The 15,057-nt window shown below is 38.1% G+C and overlaps 1 protein-coding gene across 14 annotated transcripts in view; it reads left to right on the forward strand.

Annotated features, from left to right (window-relative positions):
- LOC136982620 (RNA-binding protein Musashi homolog Rbp6-like) overlaps nt 1-15,057 on the forward strand; it is a 96,049-nt gene that overhangs the window by 70,002 nt on the left and 10,990 nt on the right. For 7 of the 14 annotated variants that reach the window (XR_010881908.1, XM_067279178.1, XM_067279170.1 and 4 more), the window contains 4 exons: nt 942-1,145; nt 1,240-1,302; nt 3,792-3,845; nt 4,437-4,618. Coding sequence is in view for 12 of the 14 variants with exons in the window: in XM_067279178.1 (XP_067135279.1) it covers nt 942-1,145; nt 1,240-1,302; nt 3,792-3,845; nt 4,437-4,618 (503 nt within the window). In the remaining 2 variants the exon portion in view is untranslated. The remainder of the gene's footprint in view (nt 1-941; nt 1,146-1,239; nt 1,303-3,791; nt 3,846-4,436; nt 4,619-15,057) is intronic. The other 7 variants (XR_010881909.1, XM_067279169.1, XM_067279175.1 and 4 more) reach the window with 4 other exon arrangements.

A 15,057-nucleotide genomic window follows, 5' to 3' on the forward strand; every position in this document is an offset into this window, starting at 1 on the left:
ATAGTTTGTAGAAATACGTAGGATTTTATTAGTGCTTGTATGATTAAAAACATACGATAGTAACTAGAATAGTATTAGAAATAGTCAATTTTTTATCTCAACTTTCAATGTTTTCAGTAATTGATCATAATGTTTCTTAATCTAATATTTTGAATATTTCTCTAAACTTAGAATTAAAAATGTTTAATTATTAACTTAGAAAAAGTTATACAATAGAAAAATTGTTGATGTTTTTTATTACTTTAATCTTTAAACTGTCTTTAATCACCGACACCGTTAGGAGAATTTATTATAACAGTAGCATGTTATTGCATGATTTATAATTCATAAATTAATGTTCTGCTTCAGCTTGTTTCTTTTTCCGTATTGTCACTTTATTTTTGATTTTATTTTGCATCTGATACTTAATTTCCACTCAGTCCTCCTTACTACTTAACATAATTTGTGGAACTTTTAAGTTGGAGATGATGATGACCAGATGGCCAGAAGAAAGAATGTCGAACATCTGTGAGTAAAATATCTTTAATTCGAAGATTTTCTGTTATGTGCATGTTGTCTTTGTTCATTCTGCTTCTTTCTATCCTCTGATTTATTGCCATGGAAAGTTGAGAAGTTGTGGGGAGGCACTGTCCTGCAATCAAATTTCTTTTTTAACTTGCTACTTATGTTTAGCTAAAAATTTTTTAATTAGTTTATTTATTTGCTGTGGAAAATGATTCAGCTCTTTAGTATAAAGTATTTAGACAAGATTGATTATTTTATTGCATTTATGTTTTTGCACTTTTCATGGTATTAAGTTGATCGTTAGAGAGGATTATAAGACAGATAAGACAGTGAACAAATCTACAAATATGATAAGTGTTTATGTACGTCATAGCAGTGTAGTTATTTAGAAATATCAATAATAGTCAATAAATCCCCACTCCCCACACTTTCTTCAGGCTTTCCTGGCTACAGCTACTTCCCTTCTCCTACTACGGCCGACCATCAGGCCACCGCTTTCTATGCCGACGCTTACACTGCAGCACCAGCACCTCCTGCTGCTATTGCTAGCCACGTTACTAATGTGACTCGTAGCGAGCCCTCCCCAGTGCCTCTAACTAACCCTCCCGTCAAGAGGGATCACTATCCTCACCACCACACAGGTAAGGGACAAATTTAACTGTCAAATGGGCCTGACTTTTTCATCCTCCTCAATAGCAATTTATAATGTCTTATATCTGGCCTTCTGATTAAAAGGTGAGAATCATGCTCTAGATAGAGCCTCTATTGTTAACAGTATTCAACCACTTGTTTGCCTTCGTAAGTTCATTTTTTAATGACTTAAAAATATGTTAAATTTTAGTAGTACTGTAATCACCAGCACGCTAGTTCTATAATAGGCTTCTTTTATCTTCTATCACTATCTGTTTTTGCACTAAAGCTAAATTTTATTTTAAACTTAAACTATCAAGTATGTTTCTATTCGTAGCATTTATATCAAACGCCGCTTTTATATAGACTAGGAGCAGTTATTAACTAGTTACTTAATTATAATAATATTTTATATAAAAACTTTAACAGTATTTAAATTATGAAGAGGTAAGTTGGATATTAACAGTAACTTTTACGCTTAATCCTAAATGAAATATTGCATTTTGTAATACCAATTCCTTCCCTCCCCCAATTGTTTTTACTTTAAACTTTTCTGCCACACGCGTAATAATTCCTCTATTAACGTATTAACGGCCACAATACAAAATGCAATATGTCCGAATTAATTACGCGGCGAGTTGCCCTGGGATGCCACGGTGTTGCGGGTCCAGTCACGTTCGTTAACTGCCCATTTACTTCGGCAAAGCCGCCAGTCAAAGGAAAAATTCCATATACAGTAATGTGTCCGAAAGCATTTCGTCACCGTCCACCTCCGGGTAACTCGCCGCATTCATTTATTCTTTAAATTCGACTTTTTAAAAGAAACTTTTATTTATTATACGTAAAATATGTGAAAATATATATTAATCTTTTATCCTGCAAAATATAATGTAAATAAAAACACGTAGATCGGACTACCGAAATTTCCGTGCAGTTGGAACCAAACCGTTTTTATTTGCATTATAAATACAGTATTTCCAGACCAGCATATTATTCATTTATTATTTAAAAGTCAATTTTTAAATTTAAACGGTTCAAATGAAAATCTTATAATTATATATTAATATTAATTTTACATTTTAAGATCATTTCAAAAATTTATATTTCTCAATGATATTATTCCAACAGATCCGTGCATTTTTGTTTAAAAATATTTATATTTCAATCGATTTGTCAATATTTACACTCCACTTTTACCGTATTTTAAATATAAAATACCTAAAGCAGCTTTTACTCGAGTGTATTAGCCACACCAAAATTACCCAGTTTAGAAACCGAAGGGTGGAATGACTTTTTACAGTTATTTCGCCTTGTTATACCTTTTTATAAAATGAAAAATAATTAATTTCTTACGTAAATAGGCCCAAACGACGTCGACAACGAAAGGGACGTCGACAGGAAAACAGAGAATTAAAATATATATTTAGGAAAATGATATCATTTTAATTAACTACCGTCCAAAGACAATAGTTACAATTATTACTCTTGTCTGGTTTCAAACATATCGGATGTTTTAATAATAAAAAAACATTCCCCGTCCGCTCGTCGTCATCCCTTTCATTGTCAAATGTTTTCGGGGTCGATGTAGGGCCTAACAGCTTTCCGCCTCGTCCGATCGTTAAAATGGTTACCGTCCTTTTACGTTGTATAAATAGCATTTATAAGTCATTTTCGAAATAATATTTAAATAAAAGAAGACGTAAATAACACACTACGAAAATAAAAATAAACAGCTAACTTTTTAGTAAAATATTATTTAAAAAGTCATAGAAAATATAAGTTAACAATACAGTTATTTTTATTTTAATTAACTGGAATATAAGAATTTAACTACAAAATAACTTAGTAGTAGTTAGTACTTGCCACCGGAGGCGCTTCTAGGTTAGTAATAATACTAATCTAGAAGCGCCTCCGGTGGCAAGTAAAAATAGTTAAAGACAATAGATCGAAAGCTGAGATTCGGCAAATACGGATAAGATTAATTTATCGCAAATGTACTTACGCCACGTGCGCATAATTGTAATGAAAAGAAAAGAAAGAAAACGAAAATTTAAATAATTGAAAAATCAACTGCGCAATCCATCGCGGTAAATAACCGGCATGGTTTTTCGTATTACCTTTCGTTTTTTCCGTTTCTCTCTGTCGTCGTCGTTACGATTTTGGCGGTTTCTCCCGGCGGTCGATTCCGATTTTCCCCCCGGAAGCATTGACAAAATGGCTCGACGCTCTCTCCGGTTTCATTTTCTCTTCATTAAAAACATAATCGTAACTAATAATACTTTAGTGATCTTTCGTAATTGTTATTAGAAGTCCGTAAAAGTCGTTGTTTTTTAACGGCCGAAGACCTTTCCTAGATTAATTTTCCTCACCGGCAAGTTTCAAAAATGCACGGGGACAAAAAGGTGTTGGATACCGGAAATATCATTGAGTATATAAGATAATACCTCGGATGTAATTACGTTATATATATATATATACATATATACCGTATATTTATTTATAGGTATTACGGTTACGCGTCTTAAACGGTAAAAACGGGCGATTTATTTGTTACATGTTGTGAAATTGTTAAATGTTTATTTGTTATTGGCACTTGCATGCTACGCAGCCAAAGAAGTTTGCATCGTGTCGTCTTAATGTCGTGTCTCTATTTCCAGTGGAACTAAACGGACAGCAGACATCACCACCGCTACTAACCCAGGCTCTCTCAGGTAGAAAGCACTCCGTCTTACGTTACCTAATCCAACTGCGTGTTTCGCACCGTTTTCTCCTTCTTTCCGCCTTTCCATTCCAATCTCCCATGGTCGTTAATTGCCGATTTATTTGCAAAACGCCAAAAACCGCGGTTCGTTAAAGAATAAGTCCATTTCCTCGTCTTGGACTAGAAACAGAAATAACAATTGTTCGGGAAAGACGCTGCGGGTGTAGGTAGATTCGTCCCGGGACACCGTCGACGACTTTAATTAAATGGTAATTAAACTGCCCGGTTCGAACCTTGGACGGGTCTTTTTATCTATTCGTAAGTGTTCCTTCCATTTCCGTTTTACTTCGCCCGTCTTTTATCGTGGCCGAACGCGCCTTAATTATACTAATTTATCTGTGTAAAAACGAATATGTCACCCACGACGGCGAGTACGGTTACCGGACGAGAGGAAGATAATTGGCGTGGTGAATACGTCTTTTAATGTGTGTTTTGTTTTGTTTACGTCTTTCGTGTCCGTCGGTACTCGCGAATTAGCGGTAAACGGCATTTGACGTTTTTTGGACGGAGAGTAACGGATGCTTTTATTTTTCGTCGACAGTAATCAATAACTACGGACCTCAAGGATTCGCAGCACCCACGTCCCCGGCCAACAGCCGCGGCTTCCCCGCAACCAACAGTCCCGGTCCCATAGACCTGTACAGCTCCAGTCAAGACAGCGTGGGCTACGTTCAAGCTACGAGTCCTCAGCCCAGCGGATTCCCTCCTATCGCTGTAAGCAGGGTAAGCTTTTAACCAGCGTAATTTCGGGTCCGGCCGCCTAGCTAATTTTTCTACCGGCAGGTGGCGCCGACGGTAAAAGAAAGTGGCGAGTTTCTATAAATAGCGCGCCTAACACCTACGGACGGACGTTATTCGAAAGTAAAGCTCTTAAAAAGACGAAGCGAAGGAGACGAATTTTTCGACTTTCGTCCCTTTATTTTAAACGCTCCCGTTTCAAATTGATTAAACCTCCTTGTTATACTTTTCCGGATAATTTTCATCATTTGTAAATAACAAATACTTTAATTGTTTAAAATACCTGCTAACGTAGTGTACCTTGAAATCAATTACGATTTCCGTGCCTTGGCTTCCGATAGAAGGTCGTTAACATTCATTTTTGTTGTGACTTTTACTAAATAACGTAAATCGCGGTATGTACTGTACAATATGTATTGTATCGAATTAAAGGAAAGAACAATACGCAATAGGAAAAATTTAGGGTTTAATTTGGCAATTTTACAAATAATTGCAATTATTAAAATTAATTGAGATGAACTCTATAAATTAATTAAAATATAAAGAATAAGTAAAAATGTGAAATAAATTAATAAACAGCCACGATTATTTTCCACGGTTTTGTCCTTAAATACGTGTCTAAAGTCTACGCATTTACAAATACCCGATTACTAAAAATTCAACAACCGGTTGCTGAACTTTCCCGGCGCCATCTGTAATCATATTTTATTTTAAAATTCTTTATATTTTAATCTTTATAAAATGGCCAAAAGTTTCATTTTGTGAATAGGGACGGATTTTTATTAAAAAAAATTGTAAATGCTAATAACGAGAAAATCGTCATTAAGTCCGGCCCTACTGGAGATGTCCGCGACCTCCTTTATGCTCGACCTTTTACCACGAAATTTAATGGTCTCGATTCCCATAATAAACAAACCTCCCCGCAAAATTTCAGAAATTTTCGACAAAAAGCACGGGAGTTATTAAGCTTCAAACAGGACGAACAGAATCGTGCCCCCCCCACACTAACATCTGTACATACAGAAAAACTTCGAATTTTTTGCATTTCTCGACGTTTCAATTCGACCTAGAAGTCGCATTACTTCGCGGGCGGACACGCTGTGGCCGATAATTTTCGCCATTGTTTTTGTTATTAATCTACTGGCTCGATCGGTATTATTCGTTGCCACCAAAGTGTTTTCTAGCATGTTTTTAAAATCTTGTGATCTTGGTTCTCCTTTTTGAAGTGTATTTTGCGATGTAAGATACAATAACATGCTCTGAAGCACTCGCTTGAGGGTAGTACGCTGTTGCGACAAATCGGTTGTACGTATTCAGTTCATCATTTCGTTTAGGAATGTACACAAAATTTCCATTATCTCCTTTACTCAGTTTGGATTCCGCAACTGTTTCGATGAGATAACCAAACCGGCAATTTTTTAATTTTCCGAACAGTTTTAGAACAAAGGCAAGAATTCACTAAATAGTAATTTCTTGCCTTATGCGGAGCGAAAATTGGCTTTAATTTAGCGCCCATAATGATTTAACTTGAATTCTCAAGCTGTCGCTACGCTTCACTCGGGAACGAAGTTCTCGTAGCTGTTGTATATAGATTTAGTGAAGATACGAGGTGTGTTCCATAAGTAATGCGACCCATTTTTTCATGACGCGACGATACGCCGTAACATGTTCTAACCTGCTGCGCTAGGGTGGCGGGGAGGGGGGTGTTAGCTTCAAAACTCGCCCGGTCTCATTTGCCTCCAAGCTGCCGGCGGATGAGGACGTTCGTTCCCGTCAATCCTGTTTTGAGTTAATGTAACACGACGCGATGAATCATTTTGTGGAGCAACGTTACGCTATCAAATTTTGCGTTAAACTTGGAAAGTCTGCCACCGAAACCTTTACATTAATTCAGCAGGCCTTTGGGAGTGATTGCTTGTCCAAATCACAAGTTTTCCGATGGCACAAGTCGTTCGAGGATGGACGAGAGGAGGTCACCGACGAACCCCGCAGTGGACGTCCATCAACCCCCGAATCGACGGAAATGTGACGCGTGTGCGTGATTGTTGAACTCTGACCGATGGTTGAGCCTTCAATTGATAGCGGACACTCTAAAAATCACGAAAACAACCGTTTTTCGCGTTGTGACTGAAGATTTAAACATGAAAAAGGTGTGCGCCAAACTGGTCCCAAAAGTGTTGACCAAAGAACAAAAGGACACGCGAGTGCTCCTGTGCCAAGAGCTCTTGGAAATGTGTGAAAATGATTTGAATTTTTTTTAACTCAGTTATCACCGGTGATGAGTCATGGATCTTTGAGACAAAAAGGCAGAGTTCGGAATGGCACACCCCAGCGTCGCCCCGCCCCAAGAAGGCATTCATGAGCAAGTCTAGGATCAAAACCATGCTCATTGTCTTCTTTGATGTCAGAGGCATTAATAAATTTGCATCCTGTCGTCCTAAGGCCTCAGCTGCTAAACGTATTGGTCCTATAATTTTAAGGAGCTCTACAATTTTACAATACTCTGCTTCATTCCACACGTGAGAAGCACCGATGTCATTCGAAGCTAAAACAACACATTCTTTTAAGTGTACAAATCTTTCAATCACGGCCTCTAAACTATTAAGTGATATTTGGCCAAATTTTTTCATAACAGCAGCACCATCATTTGTTGCTCGCAACTATATTGGTTGCTAGATCCAACTGTGAACGCAGCTTTCTACTCGGAAGTGCTCAAAAGAATGAAAAGGAGCGTCGCGCGCTGCCGAAGCGACATCAAGGACGTGTGGAAACTTCATCACAACAACTCGCCAAGCCACAGTGCCTTCGTTGCCAACGATTTCCTGGCCAGGACCCACACCCCATTGGTTCTCCAGCCTCCCTACAGTCCTAACCTTGCTCCTGCCGACTATTTTTTCGTTTCCTCGTTTAAAAGGGCCATGAAAGGGAAAGATTGGGACACGATTGTAAACATCAAGGCTTATGTTACATCGGCTCTAAAGGACATTCCGAGAAGCCTTCCAGAATGCTTTCCAGGCCTGGAAACATCGCCTTCACAAGTGTATCGATGCAGGAGGGTGATATTTCGAAGATTTTTGACTAATTGTAAGAATATGTTAAATAAATAATTTTTTATAAATTTGGTCGCATTACTTATGGAACGCACCTTGTAATTAAACAGAAAAAGTCTTACTAAATTTCTCCAATACTGGGAGGGTCGGATATTTAGAATGCTCGAAAGGGGAATTTTTATCGAAAAACTTTTATTGAAGAACGGACTCAGAAAAGCAAGCGTACCAAAAAACTGGGCACGACCGTCCGGAGACACCAGAACGTACGTCTAACGACAGTATACGTCTAAAAATTGTTGGATAGTTTTGTATAAGAGAGGAGTAGGTAAAATCCTATTACCATCTCCTCGTGACGCCCACTGCAAACAACAACCTTCGGGAAGTTGGCCAACGATGAAGATTATCAACGACATACGGAGCGACGTGCCGCCTGGAGTATTACTGGTAGCATCCAATAGTGACGTCTTCTCGAAATTTAGATAATGCTCTGGAATTTCCCTAGCCGGTGCCCGCCATTCTCTCCCAAGCGATGCGAGAATATGCATGGACTAATCGCCCTTAGACGATACAGGTTAAAGAACCAGATCTACTTAGGCCTACGAATCACAACCATCAACATTGACACAATGACTGGACGAAGCCGGAATGCTGAAGCCCCCCCCCTCATTGATATCGTCTGTGTCCAAGAAACAAAATGGAGGGGAGCGAAGGCACGAGAAAATTGGCAAAGTATACAAGCCTTACTACAATGATGAAAACAGTGTTCAGAATGGCATGGGGATAATAATCAGTGAGAAATATAGGGATAAACGTGGTCGAGGTACACCGAATGTCAGATCGACTCATAGCCTCGTGACTCATCGATCAAAATTGAATCTGGCGCAACCATTCTCCAAGTTGTTACATGTTAAATCCCCAAACAGGATGCCCCGTGGACGAAAAGGACAAATTCTGGAAGGGACTGGGTGCTTACCTGCGAACTGTCAGCCCCGAAGAACACTCGATATTGGAAGGTGACCTCGATAATCATGTTGGACTTTTCCATAGCATTTTTTAAAGCTATGGCTTGATTTTCTTCTTCGCCACTTTTTTCATCTTCTGTAGAATAATTTGGATATAATCTCGATAATATTTCTCCAGGTAATTTAATGGTACCAGATTTTGCAGCTAGTGAAAAAAAATACGCTAGACGACTTTATCCAAACGTTCTGTGGATTCTGTAAATAAAGAAGTGTTACTAATCCCGTTTGTCTTCTCTCTCGAATTCGTGCCTCTACAGCATGTAATAACTTTGAACCAATTTCAGTTTTCAAATTTTTTAATTCACGTAATAGAAATTCAAATATGCCTTCACTTGTTAATAAATTTGCATCCTGTCGTCCTAAGGCCTCAGCTGCTAAACGTATTGGTCCTATAATTTTAAGGAGCTCTACAATTTTACAATACTCTGCTTCATTCCACACGTGAGAAGCACCGATGTCATTCGAAGCTAAAACAACACATTCTTTTAAGTGTACAAATCTTTCAATCACGGCCTCTAAACTATTAAGTGATATTTGGCCAAATTTTTTCATAACAGCAGCACCATCATTTGTTGCTGCAACTATATTGGTTGCTAGATCCAAGTTAAAAATTTTTAGCCTCTCAGAAGCCAGTTTTAATGTTGTTTTATCATCTCAAGAACTAATTATGAAAACTAATCCAAAATTAATTTTTTTTTTCAAAATGGTGTACAATGATATTCAAATATCTGCGATTCCTCTTGCTAGTCCATTCATCTAAAGTTATAGAAAACTTTTTCCCATCCTTCTTCATACAATCCAATTCTTTTATGGTTTCAAATTTGGCAGTTTCATAAAATGTATGAATAAGTTCCATTACTCGAGAGTTGTTTTGTGGTAAGAAATATCCCCGTTGTTGCAAAGATTCTCGTATGAACGAACTTGTTGTAATGGATAATCCATCAATGACCGCAAGTTTTGAAACAATTTCTTCTAAACTACTCCTATTCATAAACTTAAAAATGCTAGTTTGTATTTGTGGAGAGGAAGAAGATGGACCGGGCTCAGATATTTCTTGTTTATCGATCGGTTCGGGTTCCTTGTCGATTATTATTTTATGGACCGCTTTCAGATGATTATGGAGGTTGTTCGTAGATGATCCTTTGCAGTTCAACATTTTACGACAATAATTACAGCACGTTTTGTCTTTTTCGATCTTTTTGAAGTTATTCCATACTTCTGACTTATTTGAAGAATTCATTTTGGTCTAAAAGATTGGTTAAAATATTTTTAATACAATCAACGTATCAAACTTCTATTAGGCTCAAATATCTTGTGGTCTTTCTCTGTTACCTGGTGAAATTAGACTAGATTGTTTATGAATACAAATCGATACTGTCTTTCGTTCGGTGTTGAACAAACCTTGTACAGTACCTTAACTAACATTTTCTTTTTTGTTCGTCTTGTCTCATAAAAAATTTAATTTATTAATTTTTTTTTTACCACGTGGTTTTAATATTAAAATAATTTTATTTTTTCCCCTTTCCTTTATAGTTTAGTTCCCATAATTTTAATTAATCGCAAAGATCAAAATTAGTTTTCGTTTGGATATGGTTAAAAGAAGGTTTTTCATCCCAGTCCAGGGTCTCGCAGTAATATGAAAGTTTGTATTTTCAATGGAATTAAAAATTAAGAAAAATATTAGTAGAATAAACACTGATAAATTTACTTACATGGCTTCTGTTTTTACTAACTAAACCGACAAACCCTAATCACTAGAGCAGAGCGAATAAAATGATGGCGCTTACCGGAATGCAAAGCCCAGCTCGTGGACACCTTTATTCCTGTACATGTGGCCATAGATCGTCCAGTATCATGATCTGGTTAGGAGGTTTACACTGCTGCAACTACCATCCTTGGAAAGCCTGCCAAGGAAACGTGCCATTGACATGCAAATGTGGTGCTGGAGTGAGGAAGTACAAATAGCTATAAAGGAGAAGAAGAAAGCACTGAAACAGTGGTTCCAGACAAAGGCAAATGCCGATCTTAAAATTAGCAGTAGCAGCAACTAAAGCTGCATGTCTATAAAAAATTGACTGTATCTACATATTGACCATCTAAGACCATGTCTACAACGAATTGGACAAGTCCGTGGATGAAAAGAAAATTAACCGCTTGGCCAATGTACAGTACATCAAACCACCCAGGACATTGGCCAGATTAAACATGTGAAAGATGAACATCATCAGTTTCTAGCGCTACTAGATCCAAGCGCTATCCGTCATCGTTGGATCAACTATTTTTTCAAAGTCAGTAATGAAGAATTTAACCACCTGCTAATTTAAAGTGCTGACCCAGTATCAACATTCAGGAGGTTGAGAAGGAGGCGAGGAAGATGAAAAATAGGAGGATAACTGGACCTGATGATGTCCCCGGTGGAAGCGTAGAAAGTCCTCGGCCACCGGGATTGCAATCCTCACTGGCCATTTCAAACGGATTACCAATGAAGGAATAGCATCACCAGCATGGGCAACCAGCACCACTGTGCCGATCTATAAGGTAAGGAAGATGTAACTGAATGCATGAACTACGACCAATTCGACTCCTGTGCTACGCCATAAAAATATTTGAAAGCGCTATTGATGCCAGGCTGTGCAACATTGTCACCATCACCCTGAATCAATGTGGTTTTTGAAACAATGGATGCCACTTTAAGAGAACCACCATGAGAAAGCCAAGCGTGTTCTCAAGGCGTTTCTTGATATAAAAAAGACGTTTGATCTCGTCCCAAACGAAATTATCTGGCATTCTCTGAGATCGCATAGTGTACCAGAGGTTTATGTTCAGAGGGGATTCAACTACTTTATCACGTCACCAGTGTGGTCCGCCGTGCACTGGGAATATCATCTCTCCTTTGCCATAAGTGTTGGAGAAGATCAAGGCTCGGTTCTTTCACCATTTTTCTTCATCATATGTACGTACACTGTGACAGCCGATTTCCCGGCACCCCAATCTTGGACATTGCTCTATGCTGATGTCTTTCTGGGGAATGGAAGGCGTCATGAACTGCAGGAACAAACGATTTTGTGAATTTGGGCTTTTTTTTTAAACTCTTTCCGCCTATGGGCACTAAGAAGGCCTCTTTTAGCAAGCCTATTATGGGTTCGGCCAGGTCTATAATGGGTAAGGGATGGGCCTGACATATCCGGACGGACCACACCCCCGAAAAATTTCTGGGGATTTTTCGACCCGTCCGGATTCATTCCGGGTTCCCCATAGCGGTAGGCTGCCACTTTGACCGCTCGGCCATCCGCCCGCTTGTGAATTTGGGCTCCGATCGGACATGAAAACGACGGAGTACTTGGAATGTGGGCCCAGATTGATCAACCATCAGTATCTGTGGAGAAGACCTGAATAAGGTGAGGCGTTTCAGATATCTCGGTTCCCTCATTTGCGGTAATGGAAACAGCATTCCAGATGCTCGTGCTCGGGTTAATGCAACCTGGATGAAATGGGACCACGTTACTGGAGTTCTGTGTGACCGTCGAATACCACTGAGTCTCAAGTCAGAGGTGTACAGATGGAGACAGTGGTATGCCTGGTCGGTCGCCCTCGAAGTGCTGGCCAATGACAGAAAAACACGAGCAAAATTTACATGGAATGGAAATACGACTGCTCTAATGGTGCCTCAGGCTAACACGATTTGACCATACTACAAATGAGGACGTCTGTCAACGATTGCCAATTGCGACAAAAATGCGTGAAGGACGACTTAGATGTTAGGAACACGTGCTTAACCAGAATCTTCTGTAGCAAGATCAGTCACGCACTGGCAGCAAACCACCTCGTGGTATGCCTAAGAAACGATCGAATAAAGGACACGCGACACACGAATGCGGCTTCTAGGAATGGTTTAGATGGAGACGGATGAGCCGGAAGAATAAGTTTTATATAAAAGAGCATCATTCATGGTGCACGGTTACGGTGGTTCGAACAAATGGCAATGCATTTATTTTTTCTTTTAAGTTGGACTACGATATCAAGTTTCAAACCTATCTTTAATCCTAATTTCGATCCACTGACAATCGGAACAGATTGGACAATCAAATGGGTTGATTTTAGTTTTAGCAATGAGACTCTTTCAGTTTGGAACAAGTGATCGATCTAATGGGACTATGATTGCTGATTTGTACCTAGAGTTATGTCGAGGGGTTTGGAGACGGTACTTAAGTCGGATCCATGGAATCCCCATCTTTTGCTGGAAATGTACCGTACTCTCGCAAAAGATCTTGTGTTCCTGTTCCGAGTTTTTGAAGGGATTGATACGTATCCGGTTTAGATTTGAGACTTCTTAAGATTATATCTTCTTCACATCTTTTCCAAACTAACGAGGAATGATTGTTTACAGTTTTAAATTTCGGTTACGATCGTAAACGAAATTTAATGAAAATGACAATGAAAAACAATAGTTTTGAAGCCATTTTACGTATGACGTTCATGACTTTTGTTTCCGTTTTTTTAACAGAATTTCTAATAGTTTTATATACAGTATATTCTTGTTTTACGCGGGGATTGCGTGTCAGCAAGCACTTTGTAAAGCTAAATTTCGCGTAAATTTGTGCTTAACCCCGAGTATCGCCAGATAGGTTATTGCCTAGACACTTAAGCGACCACTTAAAATCAACGTTAAAAACGTTAAAATGTGATTAAAACTTTTTACGTATATTCTTACAATAATGAATAGCATTTTAGTCCTACATTTCTGAAAATTTTGTTAACTGTATCGAGTAAACACACTATTAAACAACTATACGAGATGGCGCAAGCCAGATATTCACCACTGTGAGTAAATAGTTCTCGTGTTCGGAATTTCAGAAGGAAAAAAATCAGATTGAGGCTCTAGCAATGGCTAACATAAACAATTTGCCATCCGTGGAAACAGGAATCCTCCTAAAGGGCTGAACTTCGGAGCTCTCAAAGCGGAAAACTGCTCCGGCTATCCGATTATTAAGGTGGAGGAAGGATATTGACAGAGAAACAGACTTTATGTGTTTGCGGTATATACATAGCCTCCCGGGATTAGTCAAAATCTAGGTCTATATACGGTATACCGATATTTTATTTAGAATATGTTAATTCTTGTTTATCGTATCCGAGAATAATAATAAAATTAGGTATTATTACGTGATCAAAAAAGAAACGGTAATCCTCGTTTTGGGGTATTTTATAAGCGTTACATATATTTAAAATATGATGAGTTGATGTTGACACATCATCCGTATAAATGAAATATGAAAATCGGTTACTACGTTTTATACATTTATAGTATTAGTAGCATCGAACGGAATACAAGTTCTTTTTATTGTACAAATGTAAATGATTTCTAAGTTAATATGATTACAATTCTAGTTTTATACATATTTTATCATGTAATGTATATTTATAAATTCCACGTTTATAACTGAAACAAAACGTAGAAATGATCATGATAATCAACATTTCTACATTGTGTAAGTTTATGAGTCAAATTTTCTGAAAGAGTAAGAAATTTCTGTACTATTTAATCAATATTTTGTGCAACGTTTAGCTGTTTTCCACGGTTCTCCGCTTAAATAGTGTAAGAAATTGTAATTACAATTAATTCAAAGCAAAATAATTAATTGGGGGAGACAATTATTATTCTCTGAAATACGAAGGGTTGCTTCAAGTGTAGATTTTACAAGGAAAGCAGGTCCAAAAGCACTTTGATTTGAAAGATCCATTGTGCACTCTACAAGAAGTTACCGAAGAAATCTTGTTTTCTTTAAAGAGAGACAGAAGATCTCTAAAGGATAGGAAAGGAAGACATCGTGGGGCTCAAAAATGAAGAACCCCGATGAACAAGTCTATTCGAGCAAAGGTCCTCATGCTCACGGTCTACCCAACAACGTGGCGAAAGGTTGAGGATGAGGTTAGTCAACATAAATGTTCACGAAAGTAGACAAAACCGGTCACATAAACGAACATAATTATTGCTAAATACTAAAAATCTTCAGTTCTCACAAGAGCAAGCAATGCAAAAATGTCTTACTTTGCCTTCAAATTAGAAAGAGTTTTAGAAGAAATACCAAGAGCTAGTACGAGCCCTACAAGGGAGTATTTTTATTTTAACGAAAGACAACGACCATACACAAAGTGGTTAACCGGCGGGGAAAAGGGGAAGGGATGAAGGAGGGCGAGGAGATAGAAAGAAGAGAAAGGAAGGATCCCTCTGAACGGTGTAGTAAGGTTACCATTCCCTTTACGATGAATGTTGACGTGCAGTTTTTAGGCTGCAAAGTCGTTGGTCTAAAAGAAAATCTGAATTATAGTATACACTAATAAGTAGTGTAGC

This window comes from Centruroides vittatus, unplaced genomic scaffold, assembly GCF_030686945.1.
Source record: "Centruroides vittatus isolate TY-2023 unplaced genomic scaffold, ASM3068694v2 contig_854, whole genome shotgun sequence".
NCBI classification, from domain to species: Eukaryota; Metazoa; Arthropoda; class Arachnida; order Scorpiones; family Buthidae; genus Centruroides; species Centruroides vittatus.